Below are 24,838 nucleotides of genomic sequence, written 5' to 3'. Positions count from 1 at the left end.
AGGGTTTGGGTAGCCCTCTTTTAAGACCTTTAGCACCCATGGCTCTATACTCCTGGTGTTTCACCTACTCTAAAACTGAAGGGGTCTTGCTACCACTGGGACACGGAGGACAGGTAACTCACTTGCGAGGGGCAGACTTGTTGGTAGGCTTCTTGATGGGTTGTGCCGTCAGGAGGTTGGTTCTAGGACGGGACTGGAGGCAACCTCTAGCACCTCGAAAGGGTTGCTGTGACAAAGGAGAAGACGCCTGGCAGTTGAAGGAGCTCGTGCAGGGATCCTAGCCCTCTTGGCGGGCAGCATGAGAAGGTCCAGTGTAGATTTTTTCTGGAGTTCAGCTGTTACTCGCTCCAGAGTCTTTTGCAGGAATAAACTGGTCCTGTCTAAAGGAGCAAACAGGAGAGAGGAACGTTGCAAGGGTGTGACTCCCTTAGCAGTAAACGAGCGCCACAGATCTCGTTTCTTCAGAACTTCTGTGGTAAAGATGGTCGCCAACTTTTGGGCGCCATCTCTCACTGCCCTTTCAGCACAAGCTAGAACCCCCAACCAATCTGAAGCGAAGTTCTCCTGAAGCGTGGCACAGTCTTCTATCTCCTTTGCTAAAGCCCCGATCATCCGTCCAATCAAGGAAGTTGAGGATTTCGAAGACTTTAAAAATATCCTTAATAAAATGGTCAAGCTCCAATGCAGTAAAAAGGATCATTGCAGAGTAGAAAGCAGAGCAACAAGAAGTCTCTATGAGACTGGAGAAGTCCCCTTGAGAGGAGGCAGAAACTCCCAAGGAAGACGCTTCTCCAGTTGCATACGACAGATACTCAGCTGTATCAAGCGAGGAGGCGTACAGAAAACTGCTTTCCCGACATCCCTCTTCTCCAAAAACCAGTCATCTATGCGGGCAAAGGTTTTCTCGATGAAGAGAGAACCATACGAGGTAATCTGGAAGTTCCTGCAGGTTGCCGCATCAAAAAGGCCTAGCCCGGAAAAGGAGGGGCAGCTGGAGAGAAGAACAAAGGATAGCTTACCAAGAAATATCTTAGCAGAGCCAAATAATTTGACATTGGCTGTTCCTCTTCCACTGGTTCCTCGTCAGAGGAAACAGGCGACATCGGAGGGTCCATAGGTTCCTGAACTACCAAACACTTAGAAGCTGCAACTCTCTTAGAGGACACTAGACAGTCGGGAGCTCAAAACTCGGACACTGGGTGCCCATATGATGGGTGCTCATACAATGGGTCTCAGACACCTGATGGCCATACACTGGACTTTCATACAGTACACTGAACCTTCCAACTTGGAACATTCAGGCACTGGGCACCCACAAACTGGAAGCAAGGACACAGAATGGTCCCCTACTGGGCGTTCATACACTACACTTTCGGACTCTGGGCGCTCAGACACTTTACGGCGATGCATGGGACTGGCATACACTCTTTTGGAGTCAGGGCACTCGTTGGACACTGAATGGGCGCAATAAGCTTTAACAGGAGACTCCCAAAAACTACATGAAGGGAGTGGGCTGTGGTCCCTCTCTAAGACTTGCTTATGAGCAGGGGGCGAGTCAACTTCCAACAAAGTGCCCGGCCTTTTCAACCGCTCGAAACCCTAGCAAAATGCCCACTGTACTTTTTGGGTCCATGTGAGTCTGAATTGCTAGATGATAAGGTATGAACATCCAATCAGACACCTTTCAAGTGACGGTCCTCCAATTCCTGGGACTTACTAACAACAGGCTCAGTTGAAGAGGCACCTACTCACAGGCAAAACCCATTGACCTCCCTTGGACTGCCAGTTTGCTTCCTCCCAGGTGAGCAAGGGGAGATTAGCAAGGACCTTGGTCTAGGTCTCTAGGAGCATCAGTGGGATGAGTAGCCACCCCCTCCACTGACACTGCATTCGACACTGCACCAACACTATTAAATTTGTCCATTAGGACTTTCACAGAATTCTCAATCTGGGAATAGGAGAAAAGGCAGTCACAGGTGTTGAAGGGATAGGCAAAGTGGCAATATCACCTCCCAGTGAATTAAATGAACTAGCAGAAGCCTTAGCTTCAGCCCTAGCAGTTGCCTTTCTCAGTCGGTCACGCTGCAATTATCTAAATGGGTCTGCAAAGTCTTCCACTTCCCTTCATCCAGTCCTTACATTCCTCACAATTGAGATCAGGCAAGCAAATGTGCTCCCTACAAGAACTACAGACAGTACAAGTGTCGTCCTTGGATGTCTAGTCTTGCAGCCTTTGCTGCAATACCTAACGCTAGACAAACTAGAGTCTGACATGATTAGTTAAAAAGTCCAAATCGGGAAAGTCACAGTCAATAAAGTTAAAATTAACAGTTGAAAGCTACCAAAATACAGAGTACTTCACCAAATGAAGATATCCAACCATCCAGTGAAAACAAACCAAGAGCTGCTCAATAACCAATGCTTAGTCACTGACCGGCAGAAACGAATTGAGCTCTTTAGTTATGTTGTACATATTCTTCCCCGAAAGCGGGAGGGGCAGTCTACCTACACCCAAAACAAAAGAGTGCTACTGCGAATTTAGAATTTTGAGCTGCCACAAAAAGTAGAAACTATATATAGCTATGTAATTATTTGGTAAGTTACTTATATAAAAACCTATTTTTGGTAGCTGCTGTGAATCCTGAAACCCACCCACTTTCCCTGACAAAAAGGCATGGGACTGGGGTGAACATTTATCTTACATAGACCTGGTGTGTAATGAAGGTGGCCGACATATGCAGCTGTCACATCTGTGCAAGTGAGACTTAGTGAGAGCAAGGACATTTGTTTTAGGACAGGAGATAGAGCCCCCCGTCCTGAGTCCTTTATATTCTATCACTGTGCCAACAAGCACTATTCTAGCTGAGACAAACTATAAGAGAATTCTTTGTAATTGTATCAATTTCTATTAACACTGTAATGTTGTAATGGTTGTGATTTATAAATTTTGTTGAACCTTTTGTTTACATTGCCTAACTAACAAAATGTTTTTGTTTTTGAAATTCTGATAGTATTAGTCCACCAATGTATTTTGTCTGTAAGCATGTATATAATGGGGTATGGCTTCATCTGCAGCATTTTTTATAAAGTTTGTAATAAAATTATTTTCATTGTGGTCTCTTAGATATGCAAATGGTGAGATTTGTCTTTGAGTTACTGGTATATTTCTCAGTCAGCTTTATGAGTAACACATCAACTTAACAGACTTCACGTTACCAGACTTTTGTGCTTACCAGCTACATTATTCAGATAATTTTTGCGATGATATAATTTTAGATATATATTTTTAGAAAATCTCTAAAACTGAATATTAAGTTTCAAGTACATGTTAGTTTAAGCTAGGAACTATGCAGAATTGCTGTTAGCTGTAAATTATTATAAAATATTCAAGTACAGGCAGTCCCCGCCTATCACTGGCATCAGTTAACAACGTTTCGGTCTTATAATGCTTGGATAATGACATCATTAACCAGATTTTCGGCACAGTAAGTGATTTTCGGCACTGGTAGGCGGTTTATCAGCATCGACAGGCGGTTTATCAGTGTTGGAGGCGGTTCATTGGCACCAATAAGCGGTATATCGGCATTAGTAAGCGGTTTATTGGTGCTGATCGCGCTTACAGCATTGTAAACGGCATTTATTACCATAATTACAGGCAGTCCCCGGTTATCGGCTATCCGGTTTTACAGTGCTTGTCTAGCGACGATAACTGGATTTTGGCGCCGAAATGCACAGATTTTCAGTTATCGTCAAGCCATCGGAAACGGAACCCCGCTGATAACCAGGGACTGCCTGTGATGATCCAGTTATCGATGATTTTCAGTTATTGGTGCTAGGCCGGGAATGGAACACCCCGCTGTTACCCAGGAACTGCCTGCACTGGCTATAATATAGTCTTTGTTAATTGTCAGACTTTATTACTAATCAGAAAGCCCAATGTTGAGGTGCTACTATATTGTACGGAGGAAAATATGACTATTCTGTAAGAATATTAAAATTGGAAAATAGGTCATCAAATGTTCCAATCAAATCTATCTATTATGTTAGATGAGTAAGGTATGACATCTACTTATGACAACATTGCATATACTTTTGAATTCCTGATCTGTTCTATTACAATTTAGTAATATATATTTGCATCTAAAATTATTTTATTAAATATTCTATTATAAATTATCATACTGTAAATATACTTTTCAGTTCCTAAGTTGCCTTCTTCTTCTTCTCATATTGTTGCTAACGTGCTAACACATAATGCCTATTGATGGTGCTGGTTTGTTTACATGTTGTAAACAATACAGATGGTTAGTCTTTGAGGAGATGCTGTAATTCTCCAAGGTATAGTCTGATTGAAGACCACCTGCAATCCACTGGATTATCCAATCACTGCATGTCTTATTTAACAATTATGAAATTTGCATGGCTTAAAATAGCTAATATTTTACTATACACCTGATTTTCATTGTAGTTATACAGTATTTTTATTGTTCTCGAGAAATTTAATTTTTAATAACAGGTTTAGTGTTCCTGGGTATAACCATTCCATTACAGTTTCTTCTTTTAGAACTTTTATTTCAATGTTTTCTAGGAATTTACCTACACATATATTTTTCTTTGCACTGTACTGTAACATATCACATAACTGATATACATGCATCCTATCTTATAAGTTTTTTTTGGCAGCTGTTGCTCCATTTCTACATTTTATGAAATTTCTTATTGTATAGTATCTACCTGGCTCTCTTTTGTTATATTCTTGTTTTTGTCACAGATTTCAATACAGCATGTAATACATCTGCATGTCTCAGCCTCATGTTTTTTCCTAGGAAGTTTTGTGGCAAGAACTGGTGGTGGGATGGATATATATCTGCTTAATATTCATTTTGACCTAGGATTTCTTTTAGTATATCTTTATTTTCAGGTGAGACCTTTATTGACTTGTTTGTTATTTGTAGTGCTGATGGACTAATTTCGTTTCTTGATATCGGCTGCTGTTTTTTATGTTTTATTTTAGTCTAACAGATGGATTATTATATTGTTTTTTGTTTTTTTGGGGGAGTTGTTTCTCATGATCTTTTCTTATCATCTTAAGTTCAGGAACATTGTTTTGGTGGTTTCTTCTAATTCTTCTATGATGCTTTGGTTAATTTCTTCAAATTCCATTTTTGACAGAGCATAATAAAGGTTTAGGCCTGTAATGATATAGTCTTCTGTGACTATCTTCTTCACCTAATCTTTAATACCTTTTCATCTTGTACATTGTTTGTACTATATCTTTTACACAATTATTTTGATTCTGATTACTTTTTTGGTTATCACAGTATACAAAGGATGTTTTGCTGGACCATTAAACCCTCCTACTTTTCAGTTCCAGTTCAGTTTTCTTAAGGGCATTCCATTTCTAGTTTGAAGCATTCTTAATTCTGTGTTGTACTGTATATATAATGTAGACACTCTTTACATCTTGCATAGTGATTCTGACCACAGAATATACAAGTTGGTTCACCACAGCCCATTTATTTGTGTGATCATTTGATCCACAGTTTGCTGTATTTGTATTGTAAGGGTTTAGGTACATATGATCTTACTTCTCTATTTTGACCCAAAATTTTTATCTTATGAAACTTTTGTCACTCCAATTTTATTTTTGCTACTTATAAAGAGACTTCTTTATTTCTCCTGCTTGGAATTTCACAGTTTTAAACATTAATGTATCTTTTTCAAGAAAATTTCGTTTTTTTAATTAGCTCAACTTCATTATAGGGTAATATTGTATATTTCCTCCCTGTACACTATTCATTATATCATGTTCCCATACTTTAACAAGTTATCTATATATTAAATTGCAAGATAACTATCAGACTAATTTTTGGTAGTTGCTTTGACCAACCATGTTTTACATCTAAAAAGTCATTGCAGCTGCTGAATGTCTTTTCAACAGGTAGCTTTCAAGTCTTGGTGATGATATTTGGTTTTTAAGTTCTGGTTTTAGGAACCTTGACCAATTCTCATTTCCAAAAAGAAACAAAATAGGTCATGCATGGATCTGCCTGAATTTATCCTTCACTTTGTTTTTATTATCTTAAAAGGTTTTAATGTTACCTTAATTTCTTTATTTTCAACTGACTGAAAGAATTCAAAAGGAGAATCAAGGATGCATCATCACAGATCAAAGGCTGAAGATTTATTTTCATTTCACAGAAAATATAAAAATTAATTCTGGATGGGTTCCCTCCACCCAGGGGTCCTACAAGGGGGAGGAGCAATACTGTTACCTTTATACAGTAAAGGCAGTTGCCCAATGAGACCCACCTGAATGTACACCTTACACTTGTACGGTAATTCTGTTTTATGATTAGCACAGCATGCCATCCAACTCCACCCTCCTTTCAAGTCAAGAGTAGAATTTTCCATAATCCAAATTAACTAAGTCTTCAACAAGGAGTCTTTTTGACAGAAAAAGGGACAATTATATTGTTACTAAGAAAAAAAGACCTAACTACACTTTACTAGACCAGCAGCTGAGGGGCAAGGCTTCCAGAGTTCTGATGTCTAATTTCATCAAAGCATCAGGAGACTGCTTCTCAGCTGCCATCCTCAAAGCACTCCTATGACAGCAACAGGCCAAGGATCTAGGAGGCCTGATCTATGCAAGATGATTATTATATCAAAAGTTTGGTAACTTGTGAACTATGTGACAAAAGGAATACATTAGACATTGAAAAAAAAGCAATTCCTCAAGAGTGTATCAATCAAAACTACCACTCTAACTGGGTAAATTTCTCAAACATCCTACTGCCCACTACATCTGAATGCTTGCCAGTGAATATGACTTTACTTACACTAACTCCATTCACAAAACACAGGATTAAAGATGCATACCTGTGTTAGAAGATTCCTTTTCCTTCTGATCTAAAGCCCTCTGTAGTGCATATCTTTGTAGAATAATAATGGTAACAAACTGCACATCTTGGAATAAAAACTGAAAAATATATACCAGTGTAAATGAAAAAAGGTATTTTTCAAAATTTACATAGACCTCACACATTTTTTAACAGAATAAAAACTATCATACTGTACTCAATAAACTGACTACTGTATTGTATATTACCCACATAGCATATCACCTAAATAAAATAATTATTTTAGCTCACCTTACTAGATTTCCTTTTTTACATAATTATTTTCATGGATTTTTGCTAGGCTCTGTTTTGTAGAATTCATGCATTTTACAGAAAAATATATCAAACTAAATGGTAAAGGTATAATGCTGCTTAACCCTTAAACGCCGAGCCTCTATTTACATAAAAGTGTCTGCCGTATGATGTTCGGGAGTTAAGCGTAAAAACGGAAAAATTTTTTTCAAAAAATCACAGCACGCTTAGTTTTTAAGATTAAGAGTTCATTTTGGCTCCTTATTTTGTCATTGCCTGAGGTTTAGTATGCAACCATCAGAAATGAAAAAATATCTATCATATATAAATATTGAAATATATGACAGCGCAAAAAAAAAATTTCATATATAATTGTATACAAATCGTGCTGTGAGCAAAACGGTTAAAGCTAATGAGTTATTTTTTTTTCTTTGTATTGTACACTAAATTGTGATGATTTTGGTGTATAACAAATTGTAAAACGATCAAAGCAACACAGAGAAAATACTATCACAAAATGATGCATGAATTCGTAACATGTGGACGTAAAAAAAAGTTTTTTCAAAAATTCACCATAAATTGAAAAATTGTGCTAGAGACTTCCCGTTTGTTGAAAAATGAAGGTAATTGATTGAATATTACTAGACTGTAAGTATTTTAGCTTACAATTGCATTTTTCGACCATTCTGGTTGAGTTAAAGTTGACCGAAGGTCAAATTTTTTCTATTTATCATGATTTATATGAAAATATTTCAAAACTGATAAAAGATACAACCATGAGTTATTTTTTGTTGTATTCTGCATGAAATTGCGCACATTTTCATATATAAAACTTTATGTAATGGCTATTAGAAAAACGGAGCAAACATTACGACAAAGTGACGAAAGAATTTCTGAGATTTTCATCCAAGTTACCACGGGGACGTAAGGAAAAAGTTTTTTCAAAAATTCACCATAAATCGAAATATTGTGCTAGAGGCTTCCTGTTTGTTGCAAAATGAAGGTAAATGATTGAATATTACTAGAATGTAAGAGTTTTAGCTTACAATTGCGTTTTTCGACCATTTCGGTCTAGTCAAAGTTGACCGAAGATTGAAATTTTGGCACATCGTGATTTATATGAAAATATTTCCAAACTGATAAAAGCTACAACCATGAGTTATTTTTTGTTGTATTCTACATGAAATTGTGCACATTTTCATATATAAAACTTTATGTAACGACTAATATAAAACAGTGCAAAGATTATGACAAAGTGACGAAAGAATTTCTGAGACTTTCGGCCAAGTTACCGCTCGAAGACATAAGGAAAAAGTTTTTTTCAAAAATTCACCATAAATCGAAATATTGTGTTAGAGACTTCCAATTTGTTGCAAAATGAAGGTAAATGATTGAATATTACCCGAATGTAAGAGTTTTAGCTTACAATTGCATTTTTCGACCATTTCGGTCGAGTTAAAGTTGACCAAAGGTTGAAATTTTGGCACTTATCGTGATTTATACGAAAATATTTCAAAACTGATAAAAGTTACAACCGTGGGTTGGTTTTTGTTGTATCTTACATGAAATTGCGCACATTTTCATATATAAAACTTTATGTAATGGCTAAGATAAAACGGTGCAAAAATTACGACAAAATGACGAAAGAATTTCTGAAATTTTCGGCTGAGTTACCGCGCGGACATAAGGAAAAAGATTTTTTTTCAAAAATTCACCATAAATCGAAATATTGTGCTAGAGACTTTCAATTTGTTGCAAAATGAAGGTAAATGATTGAAAATTACTAGAATGTAAGAGTTTTAGCTTACAATTGCGTTTTTCGACCATTTCAGTCGAGTCAAAGTTGACCGAAGGTTGAAATTTTTTGTAGTCGATGTACGGTACGTCCACTCGGCACCCGACAGACAATTTTAGTTGACGTACGATACGTCCAGTCGGCGTTTAAGGGTTAATAATAATATACTGCAATTTAAAAAATTATGCATTTCTATAGCAAATAATGTGAAATTTTAAACAAACAAATACATATTCCTATTGTTTTCCAAAGCTTTCAAGTGGGGGGGGGGAGGGTGGACCTGTCATATATGTCAAATATCTGACCACGAGGGTTTGGTCAGATATTTGACATGTATGGGAGGTATTACCTCCCGCCTCATGTCAGAGCTTTGGAAAAGATTGGGAATATGTATTTGTGTAAAATTTCACATAATTTAACATAGAAATGCATAATTTTTAAAATTACATTATATTATTATTATTATCATAATTATCTAATCTTATTAATATTTGAAAATTGGTAATTATTTTTAGGTAAATAAATCAATTATCATAAAAATGTGGTTAGTCCTCACCATCTCCCATAAATTTATTTAAAAATTCTTGTGCCCATTCTCTCTCTCTCTCTCTCTCTCTCTCTCTCTCTCTCTCTCTCTCTCTCAGTATTCATATATTTTAATGAAAAATATAGTAATTAGTGAATAGATAGTGTTGCTCTACAAAAAAACAACGAATTAGTGATAATTTTGAGATATGGCCAAAAGAGAAATCTGCAAAATAGTGAAATTTCCCCCATGGACAAGTAAATGATGTGTTCCACAAAAATACGCAACAAAACGAAACACGGAAATGTGAAACAACGCGTACAAACGGCTGGGCACTGTATACACATGTGTGTATGTATGTATATACAGTAGAACCTCGGTCCTCGACTGTACCAGAACTCGACATAATCGGATTTCAACATGAAATGTTGAGTAAATTTTGCGTCGGAGCTCAAACAACAAACCAGAATCCGACCCGATGAATCATATGATGTTTGTAGAAAAAAGTTTCGGGCGACTGCCACTAGTTGGCGTTGTTGGTGGCGTTCTTCCCATGCTTATTTAAAAGCATTTAAACCCCACACATGCTGCTGCTGCTGCTGCTGTTGAAAAACAAGCCAGATTATCACATTAAATTAATAATACAGTATTTATAAGCCGAATTACTGTATGTCTGTTATCATAAAATTAAGAAAAATTTCTAAATTACGTCCGAATTCGCAGCTTGTGGCAGATATAAACAAACCAGAGCGCCGCCCTGGTGGTGTATCGCGGTACTAATTACATAAACATTCAATACTTATGGTAGATTTCATACAGAGTCTACTGGAATAGTGTACAAAATCACTGTAAAACATCTTTCAGTAATCACTGTAAAACATCTTTCAGTAAATATTTACTGAAAGATGTTTTACAGTGATTTTGTACACTATTCCAGTAGACTGTATGAAATTTCCCATAAACATTGAATGTTTATGTAATTAGTACCGCGATACACCACCAGGGTGGCGCTCTGGTTTGTTTATATCTGCCACAAGCTGCCGAGTTCTGACGTAATTTAGGAAATTTTTCTTAATTTTATGATAACAGACATACAGTAATTCGGCTTATAAATACTGTATTATTAATTTAATGTGATAATCTGGCTTGTTGTTCAATGTTATCATTATTAACAACAGTTTTCATGTGTACCTGTTGCAGTACATTCTGGTAGTGCCTATAGGTTACCTAGCCTAGCCTATGGCACTCTGTTTTTTGATACAGTAAGCATTTAAAAATGTAAAAAGTGCTTCTGATACGGTAAGTTATTCAACTCTGAACTTATTTAATTGTAATTTGTGTAAAGTTTTGTATAAAAAGGCAAGGTTGGGGTAATGACTGGTGGTCAGGAATGGATTAATACATTTTCAGTTATTTCTTATGGGAGAAATTAACTCAGAATTCGACAAAATCGAATCTTGACACTTCTTCTGGAACGAATTAGCGTCGAGGACCGAAGTTCTACTGTATGTGTGTGTGTGTACTGTATATATCACTGATGAAAAATTTACTTTAATAAACGGTTTATCACAATCAAAACAACAGTATAATCTAACCTGACAATCCAGAGAATGAATAAACTCAAGTGCCTGCATATTAGCATTAGCTGCTTCCTGTAGATCGTCATCCAAAACATGTAACTGCGCCTGACAATGAAGACTTTGAAGGTGTACCTGTGTGAAACAATTTAAATGATGTGTATATTCTGGTCATAAAGAATGAACAATAAAATATATAAAATACTGGGAATTCATATTAAAAATTAAGTTCTACATTTGAATTAAATGCCAAAAATATAAAAACTAACTTGACTTCGCCAAAAAAAAAAATGTACTGAATATGAATGAGAAAAATGTTTTAAACACAAATCCTTTTGAATTAAATACCCACCTGGAGTTAACTATCCCTCAATGGCCGGTTGCAAATGTGGAAGGGGAGGGGGGTTGAGTTTGTGAAGGTCACACACAATTTGAGAAAAGGAGACCACTTCCACTCACAATATCTTTCCAGGTGAAATGACCTCTAATACACAGGTGACTTTAAACAGGCAGGGGATGCAAAGACATCCTTGAGAAAGTGAAGTAAACTCAGTGAAAGTGAGTACAATGAAACACTGAAACAATGGAAGGAGAGGGATGGTGGTGGTGCTGGCACAAAGTGTGAACAGATTTGTACATGATGTTCAGTGTCAATAAGCAGAAGCAATATCACCAGGTGGTGAATAATAAAAATGAAAAAAAAATGTATGATCTCTGAAAAGCAAGTAATTCATTTGTACTTAGTACAGTACACACAACATACAAAAGGCTGTTTAAGGCTTTAGAAGGAAGAACCACAAAGGAAAAGAACCACTGAAATTCTGCCACAGCCTAAAATTTAAGATGCCAACAACAACAACACTTAAGAATTCTAAAGAGGAGATATGTAAAAGAGTGGATAAGGTGAAATTATAGATTGTTCCTAAGATTCCAGATCTTAAAATTATAATTTCTGAGTCAACCCCGTGTCAACGGTGAAATTCATACTAACACAATTTTCTGATATAAATTGCTAGATATACCAGAGAAAAACTTAGGAATGCTGGGGTTGCACAGATCGGCGTCTTCCTAAGGAAGGCGTCGGTATAACCAAGGGTAGTGAAAGGATCACAACCACAGAGCCTTTCATTAGATATCCGTATGTCAAAACCCCTCGAAGGAAGCGGTGAGCCGTTACAGCCCCACGCTGAAATCCAGCCAGGCGGCGACACCAGCACCACCTACTTCGGCATTCCACCATTTTTATGCATTCCTCCACGAGATTTTGTGCTTGTGCTTTGGGTGTTTCCTGCTTTTATGTGTGTATGGTTCACCATCTCAGTTAAAAATTACCATCTTATTGAGTTTTTCCATAAGTTTGGCTGCATCTGTCCATATTTCACAATTATGAGATTGTTGTTATGGCATGGCGTCCCTAATATCCATACGACCGTGAGGTTACCCCTTCAATCTTTTCTGTCGGGGTTGTCTCCTTGTCGTTATATTACTTATCTTTTCACCCGGATCTCTTTACGGGTGTTTCTGGATGGGGTTTTGTGGAGTTTTGTTTATTTAATGACCATGTGAGTCCCCTATAGGGTTTACGTCATTCCCAGCAGTCTCCTCCAGGATGAGTTCCCAGTTGGTCTTACTTATTTACTATTATTATTGTACATTTTTGGGTGGTGCTATATATATATATTTGCGTTTTCACTTCAGGGTAGCGTCAGCTCTATATCTAGCATCCTGAGTTAGGCTATGCACTGCATGAGCTTACATCCATTCTTAGAAAATAATTTTTGTGTATATTTGTGTTTATTGTGATGGTTTTATTTTTATATTGTGTGTAGGTTTTCTCCTTGCCTATCATATTGAGGCTCGTATTGCTTCCTTGTCCTGTAGCCACTCCTCATAGGTTGTTAGGTGTGGGAGGCGGATCATCAGGTTGAGAGTTTGTGGCTATTTCCTCTATGGCCGTTTTTGGGAGGTGGCAGGTGAGCCCCTTTGTTCTCCCCCTTCTTTCGAGAGGAGTAGAGTTCGTGGGTGTGTGCCTCCTCTAGGCTATTTGCCCTGTTGGCCCCTCACCGGTCTGGTTGGTTCTCGGCACAGAATTTCTCTCCTGTTATTCCTTCCTCCACCTTCCCTTACTCCTTTCCGTGTACAAACCTGCTAAGCACGGGTGTTCCACCCTAGGCTTTGCCCTAGTCAAGTCAGGCGTTGAGTTCTTGGTCGCATCCCCTTCCTCAGGAGTAAGAGGCTTGTCTGCCAAGCTCATATTATGTTTCTTGGCGTGTTGATGTGATTGGTCGGCGGGTGAGATTACTTTTCCTTGTCTCCACTGTTTTCACTCTTCTTAGCCTACTCCTCTTCCTACCCCACCACCCTCCTCCCCCTCATCTCAGGCCAGCTCTTGCCTTTCCTCGTGCGGGTGACGCTAGATGGCGTTTTCTCCGAGTTGGGGACTTCCTCTGGTGGAGAGATTCATTCCCTCCCAGAACTAGTCCCCGGCAGCGCTGTGTTTGTTTTGATGTTTCGTTTACCACTCTCCAAGATCGAGCGGGTTTCGAACATTCTTTCCTTGGTCTTGCCCACTCTCCGTCGGGTTGCTTTGGTTGGGTTGTTGACGCCTGCTCCGGCTTATATTATACTTGGCCTTTCATGACGGGCACCTCACCCATCTTTGTTTCCCTGGCGGGGAGGTTCGAAGAGAAGTGAGGAGGAGAGGATACTTCCGGTCTCGGAGTTGATTTTCTCATTATTACCATCACTTGTATCTTATATATATTTATATCTGGCGGAGTGAGCTTCTCACTCCTTTTCTATTTATGAGTTGTGAGTCGGTGCTCCACCCTGGGGTTCCGCCGTCTTTTGCTGGCAGCCCTTGTGGTGGGTCCCTGTTATCTCAAACTTTCGTTCACGCCGGAGTATTCGGTGACCAGAGTATCTTGCCTTCCACTCTGTTTAAGTTTATAGCTTGGTGGTCCTCGTCTCTGTGAGAGGAGTTTCTCTGCAAGCATTCCCGGTGTAAGCGGAAATACCTAACCTTCAGCTTTAGGTTGCTTAGAGTGTGGTTCATGTACTTTTACACCCCACAGACTGTTGGATTTGTGAGGCAGTGCCCTTTCTCCAGCAACACGTATGGAGCACGTGGTGTGCGGACCCACGCTGTATGCGGTCGGTTGGACGATCTCATTGTTTAGCACCCAGCGGCTGTGAGGTTGCTTAAGCTCTGTGCGTGGCATCCAGGGCGAGTCGGTAAGATATATCTTCTCATTTCTTCGTTCCTCATATCTGTGTAGTGCTTATGGTTTGGGCTTATTTTCCGTTCAACCTAATTGTCGTTCTCTTACAGGCAGATGAGTCCTCGAAGACTTCCCTTGAGTCTCTCGGCGCCTGGTGGCTGGAGTTCAGAAGAAATGTTCGTGGGGAAGCCTTATGTCCTCGGCAGTTGCGAGGACCTGCTTTGCGGGGCCAGGTGGCAACTGCTGCAGTTCCCGAGGAGTTGGCCAACCCCATCATCCAGCAGATCGGGATCGACCCAGCCACCCCAAGAGGACATCCTTTATCTTGGAGTGTCCGGAGGATGCCGTAGCGTTAGACTTGGACCTGGAACCGATGAACACAGAGCCGGACCGAGTGGTGAGTAGCGAGGTAAGTGAGGTTCTTGGCGGGCGCCCTTTGATTCCCCATCTTCCTCTGTGTCTTCATTTCCAGGTTTGTCAGTCGCTGCAGCTTGGGTGACAGGGCTCCATCAGCTGTCCTAAGTTGAAGCTGAAGACTTCATGGAAGGCGAAGGGCTTTATGTCCTCGTCTTCCAGGAAAGCATCTCCTTTCCCCCCGTCGAAGGCTAAGGTCCCCTTACCTGTAGCCTCCGCGAGCAAACCTGGAACCTATGGCAGCGCAGTAAGAGGGCATCAAACCAAGCCCTCCTCGCCAGCCTGCCTTTGACCGGGCGTTTGCAAATACGTTGTTAAAGAGGTTCTCGTGGAGTCGAGTCAAAGGATTCTCTAAAATTTCTGAGAAACCTACCAGCCATGATAATATACTGGCGGGAATGGCTCGCCCTGGCGGAGTCGAACCGCAGTATGCTATCCCTGACACGGCTGATCTCCCTCCTTTCGATGTAAGGAACCATGGCGTTTGCCCGCCGGCCATTCAGCACGAGGTGCTGACTGTTGAAGGTCTTGTACGAGGCGGTTAGAGGAACGGGTTCTTTCCTCCGATCTCCTGCCCCCTTACCCAGGCCGTTGGGCTGGCGGAGGGAAGCCTGGGTGCGCTCAGACAGGTCCTAGAAGGGTGATGATCTTCCGAGGACCAGCTCAGTCGGCTCTCCTCTCGCACTCTTGCGGAGTGGCAGGCAGACAACCTGTTGCACCTTTCAAGAACGCTACACCATGTTAGCCCTGGGTGATAAGTTACCCGACTCCATGCCTAACAAAGTGGCTCTGGCTACGGCTCGAGCATGCTGTGGCAACCTTGCCTCAGTGCAAGAGACGAACCACATCTGGTGTTCAGGGGTGAGGAGTTCCTGGAGTGGCGCCAGTCCACCTTGCTGTGGGAAAGCTGGACGCTTACTGTGCGTCTACCCAGTTCAGCGAGCAGCTTCCTAAGCTCCCGGAAGCCCTGCTGAAGACAGAATTTGAGGCCCGGACTAGACTAGCCCGGTCCTTGAACTCCGTCTGCCTCACAGAAGCGACTGCCGTCTCCTGTGCAGATGAGCCCTTCTTTCAGGTTCTGGCTATAAATCTGTTAGCAGGGTTTCAGACAGACCTTTTTTGACTTCTGATGGCCTAAGCTAGAATGCAGAAATTCATCTTTGCTGAAGCCACCATACGTCATGAGCCTAACAAGCTCATGAAGAGGAGCTCTATCTGGGGCCTAACCTCTTCCAGAAGAGGAGGTAGCCAGTGTGCTGACTACTAGAGCTAACAGAGTCTTCGCTCTCGCTGGGAGTATCTCAGCTTATAGCGTAAGACCCCAGAATCTGGCTGACGCCAGACTAAGAGTGATAGCGGTTCAGGAGACACAAGGCCTCATCATCAGGCGGTAGTTCAAGCTGTCCCAGTCTCAGCAGTCGCGCAGCCCTCCACCTCTAAAGCTCATCCACAACAATACGTGCTGGTCCAGCCAGCCCATTTCCACTGCTGCACCCTCGTCACGTTGCCTCACGTGACACAATCCACTACCTATGAAGGCCGTGGGTTCTTTCACGGCCTTAATAGGAGATGCAGGGAAGAAATTCGGACCCCTTACAGAGGCAAGTCAACACACGCCCCAAAGAGGTAAACCTGGACGTGGTAGAGAAGTAAACCGCTTCCTCCCTGAGGGCAGTCAGGTAGGTAGTCGCCTTTACTGGTTCAGAGACAGTGGTCCTTCAGCCCTTGGGCACACAGCATTATTATTCAAGGTCAGGATGGAGCTGGACAGGACCCCCTCCTTTGATCAGGTTTACAGCCACTCTCAAAGAGTCCTACAGGACTATGTGGCGGAACACCTCAACAAGCGAGCAATAAGAAAGTAAAAGGCAACTAAAGTTTCAAGGCAGGTTGTTCACTGTTCCCAAGAAAGACTCCGATCAGCAAAGAGTGATCCTGGATCTGTCGCGTCTAAATCATTACATAAAATGCGACAAATTTCGCATGCTTACGGTAGCACAGGTACGGACTCTACTTCCGTGTGGAGCCGTCACCACCTCTATCGATCTTTCAGACGCTTACTATCACGTCCCGGTTGCGCGGAGCTTCTCTCCGTTCCTGGGTTTCACCAGACTCGGAATCAGAAGCCTGCTCCTTCAGGTCATGCCTTTCGGTCTAAATATTGCACCCAGGATATTTAAAAAACTGGCAGACCTGGGCAGTTAGTAACTCCGGTCGAGGATATCCCTAGCAAGCGTACTGGGATTGGATAATTTGGGGCACCAACAGTTCTAGAATGCCGGAGGCCACGGCCCGCAGTCATCAACTTCCTGGGTCGTTGGGTTTTCAACTGAACAGAGAGAAGTCCGCCTGACTCCGAGTCCCAGTTTCAGTGGCTGGGTCTCAGTGGGATCTGTCTCGTACCACGTTATCCTCCCGCCTCCCAAGCGGAAGAGATAGCCTCCTGCAGAAATTCCTGAGAGACAAAGCAACATCCTGCCGGGCCCAAGCATGTAGTTTCCCCTTCAATTTGCCTCAGTGAGCGGACCTGCTCTTAAAAGCAAACTAAAAGACATAAAACAGAGTGTGGCGGAGTTGAGCCAATGTCAGGCTCAGAGACAAGGTCTCCTCCATCCCCCGGATTTTAAAGGCGAGACTGCGGCCTTGGTCCACAGTCAGCAGCCTGTCAAACAGTTCCGCTTCCAGTTCCCTCCTCCGGCACTGTGCTTGGATTCTACGGGCCTCACTAAGCGGCTGGGGAGGTATTCGCCAAAACAAAAGTACAAGGCGTGGTCTACAATGTTTCAGCGGTTCCATATAAGCACCTTTGAAGCTATAAGCCCGATATTTTCTAACCTTAAAAGAAAATCAAGCTAGCCAGTTCATATCAGACTGGTGTTGGACAGCGCGTGGTAGTCATTGCATCAACAAGCGGCTCCAAATCCGGGTCGTAAACCAGGTAATGGTAGCTATTTTCTCCCTGGCGAACAAACACAGCTATCTATTAAGCCACCCACCTATGGGGAGTGGAGCGTGGTGGCCAGTTCTAATCCCAGGACCACTCCGTTGGAGGCGGGTGGTCTCTCAGACGGAGAGTCTTTCAATTGGATTTGCCGCCGGGTTCCGGGTCTCCAAGTGGATCTGTTCACGACGGAGAGCAACTTCAAGCTTCCCTGTTATGTGGCCCCGAACCTGGATCCTCAGGCGTATGCCACGGACGCAATGACCATAGACTGGAACAATTGGGAGAAGATTTATCTATTTCCCCCAATAAATTTGCTGTTGAAAGTACTGCACAAACTCAGGTATTCAAAGGTCAACTACCCCTGGTAGCCGTACTGGCGAAGAGCAATTGGTTCCCTCTTCTTCAGGAACTGGGTTCTGAGTCTTCAGGATTCCCAATCCCAAACCCCAGCCCAAACAGTACCAAACCAAGACTGTCAGCTTCCTCAAGAATTCAGAATGCTAGTTTATGGACTTTATAAGTTCGCAGCTCAAGAACAAACACGGCCCGTTAACACTCTGTTTTAGAATCAGACAAATTCTACTCTCCAGACAATATGACTCAGCAGTCAAGAAATTGGCCTCTTTTGAAGACATCTGAAGCCCAAACCATGACTACTAACCTAGCAGTTACCTTCTTTAGATCATTGTTTGAAAAGGCCTTGCCTGACCACTAATACCACAACTAAGTCAGCCTAGAAGAAAGGTATTCTTATATGGTTTAAAATTGACCTTACAGATTCTTACTTTTCATCTATTCCTAGAGCATGCGCTCGTCTGAGACCAAATATCACGCCACATTCTATTCACGTGGTTCCTCAATGGTATTAGCAAGTTATCAAAGGGTTGGCAACTCTCAATGCACTTATTTGGATCTGTTAAGGAAAACTTTATTTCTGATTAGCTTGGCTAGGTGCCCAGAATTTCAGAGCTGTCAGCTCTCTCTAGAGGTATTGATTTTGTTAGTTTTCTCCCCGTCCGGACCCTCCTTTCTCCTGATCATAGATTTTAGCTAAAAATGAGGACCCTCAGACAGGTGGTCTCCGCCGGAAGGTGGTGCCTTCCACCCAGGACCAGTCCTTATGCCCAGTCTATGCCTTAAAGTCTCTTGCCTTTTAAGAACTCCTCCGTGTAAGTTGGGTCCTCTTTTTTATCAGGAGAAAGGTGGAACTCTTTAGATTAAATGCAATAAGGCAACAAATTCTGTATTTCATTAAACAGCTAACGGATTCAGTCCTAAGGTTCATGATATTCGTGCAGTAGCTACTTCCACTAATTACTTTCATAATATGGATTTCAGAACTTGCAAATATCTGGTTTGAAATCACCTCTAGTGTTTAAATGCCATTATTTAAAATCACTCAGCCCTGAAATTTTCTACAAGTGGCTGTGAAGTGTAAATTCCCCACCTTAATTACCCATTATCCTTTATCCTTCCCCCTCCCCCATACGCCTGCCTCATTTACTTCTCTGCCTGCCCTTCTGGGTGATCTTGCCTCACTGCCTCCTCATGTGATATTATTATTGTCTTTATTATCTTTTGGGGACTGTATTTTTGACATGCTGTAATTTTGGATTGTCTTAGGGTACTGGGCTGTTTTTATTTTGCTCCATGTACCCCATATATTTTCTCGTGTTGTAGATGTCTCTCTTATGTTTAGTTATAAGTTCATATTTACTCCTTATAATCTTAAGTATTTTTGAATGTATTTTGCCTTATAATCTTAAGTATTTTTGAATGTATTTTACCATATTGTTTGGTGTATTATTGTTTACCTTGTATTTATTTTTTCACTGCTTTAGGTGTGTGCTGTATTTTCATGTTAATATTAATTTTTTTCATGTGAGAATATCCCCTCGGCCAAATCCATTTCCACCAGCTTGTGTTTTCTTCAGATCACCTTTTGTTTCCTTGTAGTTTGCAGTCTTGGCATGATTCTCTATCACTATTTCACGGCTGACGGGGCTGGACTCAGAAAGGGATTTTGACAAAAGGAAAATATGTTTCTGAGGAGAGGCGTGTCTGTCCCTCCCAGAAGTGGCTTCGCCCCTACTTACATGCAAGCCTGGGGGTGGTGCCCAGTCTGGAATGAGTAGGTGAAGCGCTGGTGCTCACTTGACCTGGCGGACGCCTGTGCGTGGGGGCTGTAACGGCTCCGCTCTTCGAGGTTTGACATAGGGATGTCTATCAGTGTAGCTCTGTGGTTGTGATCCTTTCCACTCATCCTTGGTTATACCAGCGTCTTCCTTAGGGAAGGCTAGATCTGGGGGTAGTAACTAGCATTCCTAAACTCTTTTCTCTGAGTATATCATGGTTATACCTGAAATTCATCTGTTAATTAACTAGAATTTCACGGTTGATACAGGGCCTTCCTCAGAAATAGATTTTCCTTTGTCAAATCCTTTCATAAAATTTATCACTTTGGGTACCTACCATTAAAGGTGGCTTATATCTCTGTGTTGATAGGCAAGTCATCATTCAAACAAAAGAAGAGGATTGCTAGGTTGACAAGGATGACTGTATAATTCACCTGCTCTTCACCAGGTGTGTTTCATTCTTGACAGCCCACTGTATTGTGGGGAGGCTGGGTGGGGTCTCCAAATAATAAATTTATTATGAAAATCTATACAATTTTGGATGAATCTTATCTATTATTAAAGATAGCTGATTCCTACATTGAGAAAAGAATGGTGCGTAGTGCAGCTAGAAAAAATCTGCTCAGACAAGTGACCTAAGAGCTTCTTGCATGAAATCCAAAATACTCTTACCTATCTGGAATCCTTCCTGGATATTACTGCTGCCAGAAGGTGGATTCCATTCAGGGAGCAAGTCTTTCATGTGTGTGCAGCAAAGAGCAGCCTTGCAGAGGAAACAACTTTGTCTTTACCCTGGAATGCAAGCTGAGTGATGGGACCCTTGTGCCTAGGTCCAAAAGCCCAAAAAAGACAGTGAACTAAAATAACTACCTAATGATACAAAGGTATGTTCCTATTCAACACGTGTATCTTCATACATCCCAAAAAACCAACACCTGGGATTAAAAAATAGACCCTAAAAGACTGCTCTTCTTTCAGTTCAGGAAAAGACTTAACCAGCTATTACTACAGTTCCCGAACGTGATTTCCACATCTTGAAGATAATGAGTGTCAAAAACCAAACTGCCCATCCACTGCACTGCATTAATCACATTCTCAAGTGACAAATTCTTCATAAAACTAAATTACATAGCAACTGCTCTTAAGCTACAGATATTTATCTTCAATAAAGGTAGGAGATCTGGATCAAGTTTTTCATGTGCTAGTCTTAAGAGCTAAAAAAAAAAAAAAGACAAAGATTTCTCAAACAAGGGAGTATTAGGTTTTCTAGCACCACAAAATAAATGGTTAACTCTACCTCTTACAGGCTTTAACCTATCTAAATACATTTTAATTGCCCTAACAGGGCAGAGCAGAGCCTCTTCTCAATCCCCACTTACAAAGTTAAATTCAGAACCCTTACAGTTCTCACTAATAGCTTAGCCCTAACATCATTCTCTAAATAAAAGCATAAACAATAAAATAGCATCCCCTTCACTTTGCTGGAGTTACGAAAAAGTGTTTTCATATTCAGACACTTCAAAAGCAGCTGATTCCAAAGACTCAAAAGGATCTGCACATAAAAATTTCAAAACATCTAAGTTCCAGTAAAAGAGATTGATAGTGAACTCTGGGGACTTCAATCTCAAACGATCTCAACACCTCCTTAAGGTCTGGATCTTTAAAGATATCCAATTGCACATGATGCAAAACCAACAAAAGCATGGATCTATACCCTCGAAAAGCACCCACTGAAAGTTTCTTACTATATTTAAGAAAGCAAAAGAACTTAATGATGTAGTCTACTGAGGTACAGATGCTGGAAATCCCTCTAAAACAACACCAGCACAGTACAGAAACCACTGCTTCTGATACAAAGCCAAGGTTGTCTCTTATCTTGACTTACGGATAGATTTTCTAGACACCATAGAAAACTCTCTTGCTCGGAGTATCTAGAACCTTAAAGCATTAAGTGTAGCATGCTGAGGCTTTGGTGGAACTGCAAGGAATTTGGTTGTCTGAGTACGGAGAGCTACAAAAAGAGCCAAAAGGTCTGAAACCATTCTCTCTGATGCCATCAAGGTTCTACAAGTCATTTTGGAATTGTTTGCTTCCCAAAACTTTTTTAGAACTTTTCTTATTACTGTAAAAAGAGAAAAGGCATGTGTCTAGACTGGACCAATCTTGAAGAAACATGTCCACTGCCCAAGTCTGAGGGTCCTGGCAGGGAGAACAATATACTGGCAGTTTCTTGTTCATTGACGTCACGAGTCCACATTTGGCGCGATTTCCAGATGTAATGACTGCTCTGCAGGCAGGACTTGTCTTTTCCAGCTCAACTGATCTGCCAAAATATTGTCTTTCCCTGGAATGAAACTGCAAAATCAAAAATGTTCCCAGCTTCAGCCCACAGAAGCAATTTCTCCACTATACAAAACATTGTCCCCAACCTTGTGCCACTGTGGTTCCTGGTGTATAGCTAAGAGGTCGCATTGTTTGAAACTACCGCTATGATCTTGTCTCTGACCAAGTGTTTGCACTGAAGCAGACTCTCCCATACAGCCAACAGTTTAAGGCTGTTTATGTGCAACTCTTTCTCTTATGATGACCATACCCCAGATATCTCTAGGTTACCCAGACATGCTCCCCAACTTCTCACTGAAGTGTCTCAAAACAAGGTGAGGTCTGGGTTCACTATACCTAGAGATGAACCTGTCGGCAGTCTTTGATGATCCTTCCAACACGCTAACATCTCTTGAAGAATTAACAGGACTGAAACTAAATGAGAGTCTGGTAGAGACTTTCTGTCCCAAGTTCCTTTCAAATAGAACTGAATTGGCTGCATACCCTCGGCTTCACTAACCTGATTAATTTTTCCACAGATGCTATGTGACAACCGCTATCTCGCAGGAAGCTTCCTTAAGGCCCAAAATCTTGAGAACAATAAGATATTGTCTACTCGTTCCTCCATTGGGAAAGCCTGGAAACTGTGAGTCTCTCCTCATCCCCAGATAGAGAATAGACTGAGTTGGAATCAGGGCAGACTTCTGAATGTTGATTGTGGTGCCCAGCAACTAAGCCAGACACAGTAACAGATCCTTGGCCCTCAGAATTATGTCAATAGATTTGGGCAACATTAACCTGTTATCTAAATACAGAAGAATTCTTGCTCCTAAAAGGTGACACCATTCTCCCACTGGCACCAAAAATACATGACGTGCTGTACACAGGCTGAAAAAAAGCACCCTGAACTGAAATACCTTCCTTGCAAATACAAACTGAAAGAACTTGTATGATTGAGAATTTACTGCAATATAGAAATATGCATCCTGCACATCCACCAGTATCATCCAGTTGTTTTTCTGAATCAGTGCCACCATGGTGCTGGATGATTTCATGGGGAAAGGGCGCTAACTTAGGGATGCCTTTGGCACCAGAAAGTCATTGTAAAATCCAGGGGAGTTTCCCAATACCAGCTCTATTGCATTCTTCTCTAAATACAATATCACCTCTTTTGAAGCACCAGATACTTTTCCTGCTGATGGAGATATGACAGAAAAGCTATGGGAGATGATGTCAGAGGAGGAGACAGAAAAAGAATTACATAGCCCTCCTTCAGTGCCTCCACCACCAAAAGTTCTACTTCTAAGTCTCCAAGCATGCCAGAAGGACTGCAGTTGGCCTCATACTGGAACCTGAGGGCTGAAAACTTCATTTCATTCTAATCATTTGAGCAGCTTTACTCGTACCAAAGCCTGATGTAGACCTACAAAAGGTCTTTGAACCCAAAAACGAGTCCTGGGACGGAGAGGGATAAATTTTAACAAGAGGGCCAGAAGGAAGAGCAGTAGTAGGCCTTTTCACACCTGACCTGTGAGAATGTCTAGTAAAATCTCTATTTTCCTGTACCAAATTTCCTTCCTTATCACCTTAAAAGGAGTCAAGTTGAGGAAATGATCAAATGGGAAACAAAACAGCTGCCATCTTCCAAGTAGAAGAGGTCTAAGATGAAAGATAAGAGTACAATTGTTCTCTTTTCTTCAAAAACAAGTTAGTAAAAGCAGGAGACCGTTCACCTGCAGCGCCCAAAATAGCCTTGTCCAAGCAAAAAAAAAAAAAAAAAAATCCCACACTTTGACACCAGCTGACACTACAAATTCCTTAAGCTGGTACAGAGCAGTGGTGACTGTAATAAGCAAAAGCTTAGCAAAAGATAACACTTCAATAATTCTAAACAAAGATTTGGACTAAGCCTCTGCCTATGCATCAGTCCAGAGCACCTTGCTAGTCTCAAGAGTACATCTCCTCAAAGGACTGAAAAAAGCAAAGAAATCTGAATCATCAATCAGAGATGGTTTAAAGCATGGTAAATGCCTGCATCATAAGAGACATCTCTTCATAACTTCAAAAAACCAAGAAGACATGAGCTGGCAGACTTAAAAGAACCTTTGTGCGCCAGAGTACAAGAAATCTTATCGAAACACAATCTAACTGAAAGTGGAAGCTGGGGCTTCTTCAAAGACTTAATGGGCTCCAAAATACTAGAGGATAACAAAGACCTAATCTCTACACACTTTTTTCCTCCAATAAACATATCCTGAAGCAGTAATGCTAAAAAAAATTTTAGATTGGTTTATTGAAAATTTTGTTCATTGCTTGTATGACACTGTGAATTAAAAATTGTGAAAAACATCTGTATGAATAATTCATTATATGATTAAATTAAGTTATAAACTGTTTTTGACTGTCTTATGTGTAAATAAACATATCCTGAAATGTTATTGCTTAAAAAAAATGTTTAGATTGGTTCATGGACAATTTTGTTCATCGCTTCTACAGCACTGTGAACGACAGATTGTGAAAGAAAAGCATGTTAACCCTTAAACGCCGACTGGACGTATCGTACGTCGACTAAAATTGTCTGTTGGGTGCCAAGTGGACATACCGTACGTTGACTACAAAAAATTTCAACCTTCGGTCAACTTTGACTCGACCGAAATGGTAGAAAAATGCAATTGTAAGCTATAACTCTTACATTCTAGTAATATTCAATCATTTACCTCCATTTTGCAACAAATTGGAAGTCTCTAGCA

The 24,838-nt window shown here is 40.9% G+C and overlaps 1 protein-coding gene across 1 annotated transcript in view; it reads right to left on the bottom strand.

Moving 5' to 3' along the window:
* Nucleotides 1-24,838, bottom strand: part of LOC136842587 (uncharacterized) — a 441,719-nt gene that overhangs the window by 32,576 nt on the left and 384,305 nt on the right. The window contains 2 exon segments of the mRNA XM_067110134.1: nucleotides 6,883-6,982; nucleotides 11,071-11,187. Of these exon segments, the coding sequence (XP_066966235.1) occupies nucleotides 6,883-6,982; nucleotides 11,071-11,187 (217 nt within the window).

Source organism: Macrobrachium rosenbergii, chromosome 10, assembly GCF_040412425.1.
Source record: "Macrobrachium rosenbergii isolate ZJJX-2024 chromosome 10, ASM4041242v1, whole genome shotgun sequence".
In the NCBI taxonomy this organism is placed as follows: Eukaryota; Metazoa; Arthropoda; class Malacostraca; order Decapoda; family Palaemonidae; genus Macrobrachium; species Macrobrachium rosenbergii.
This window is presented reverse-complemented; position numbering and strand designations above follow the sequence as displayed.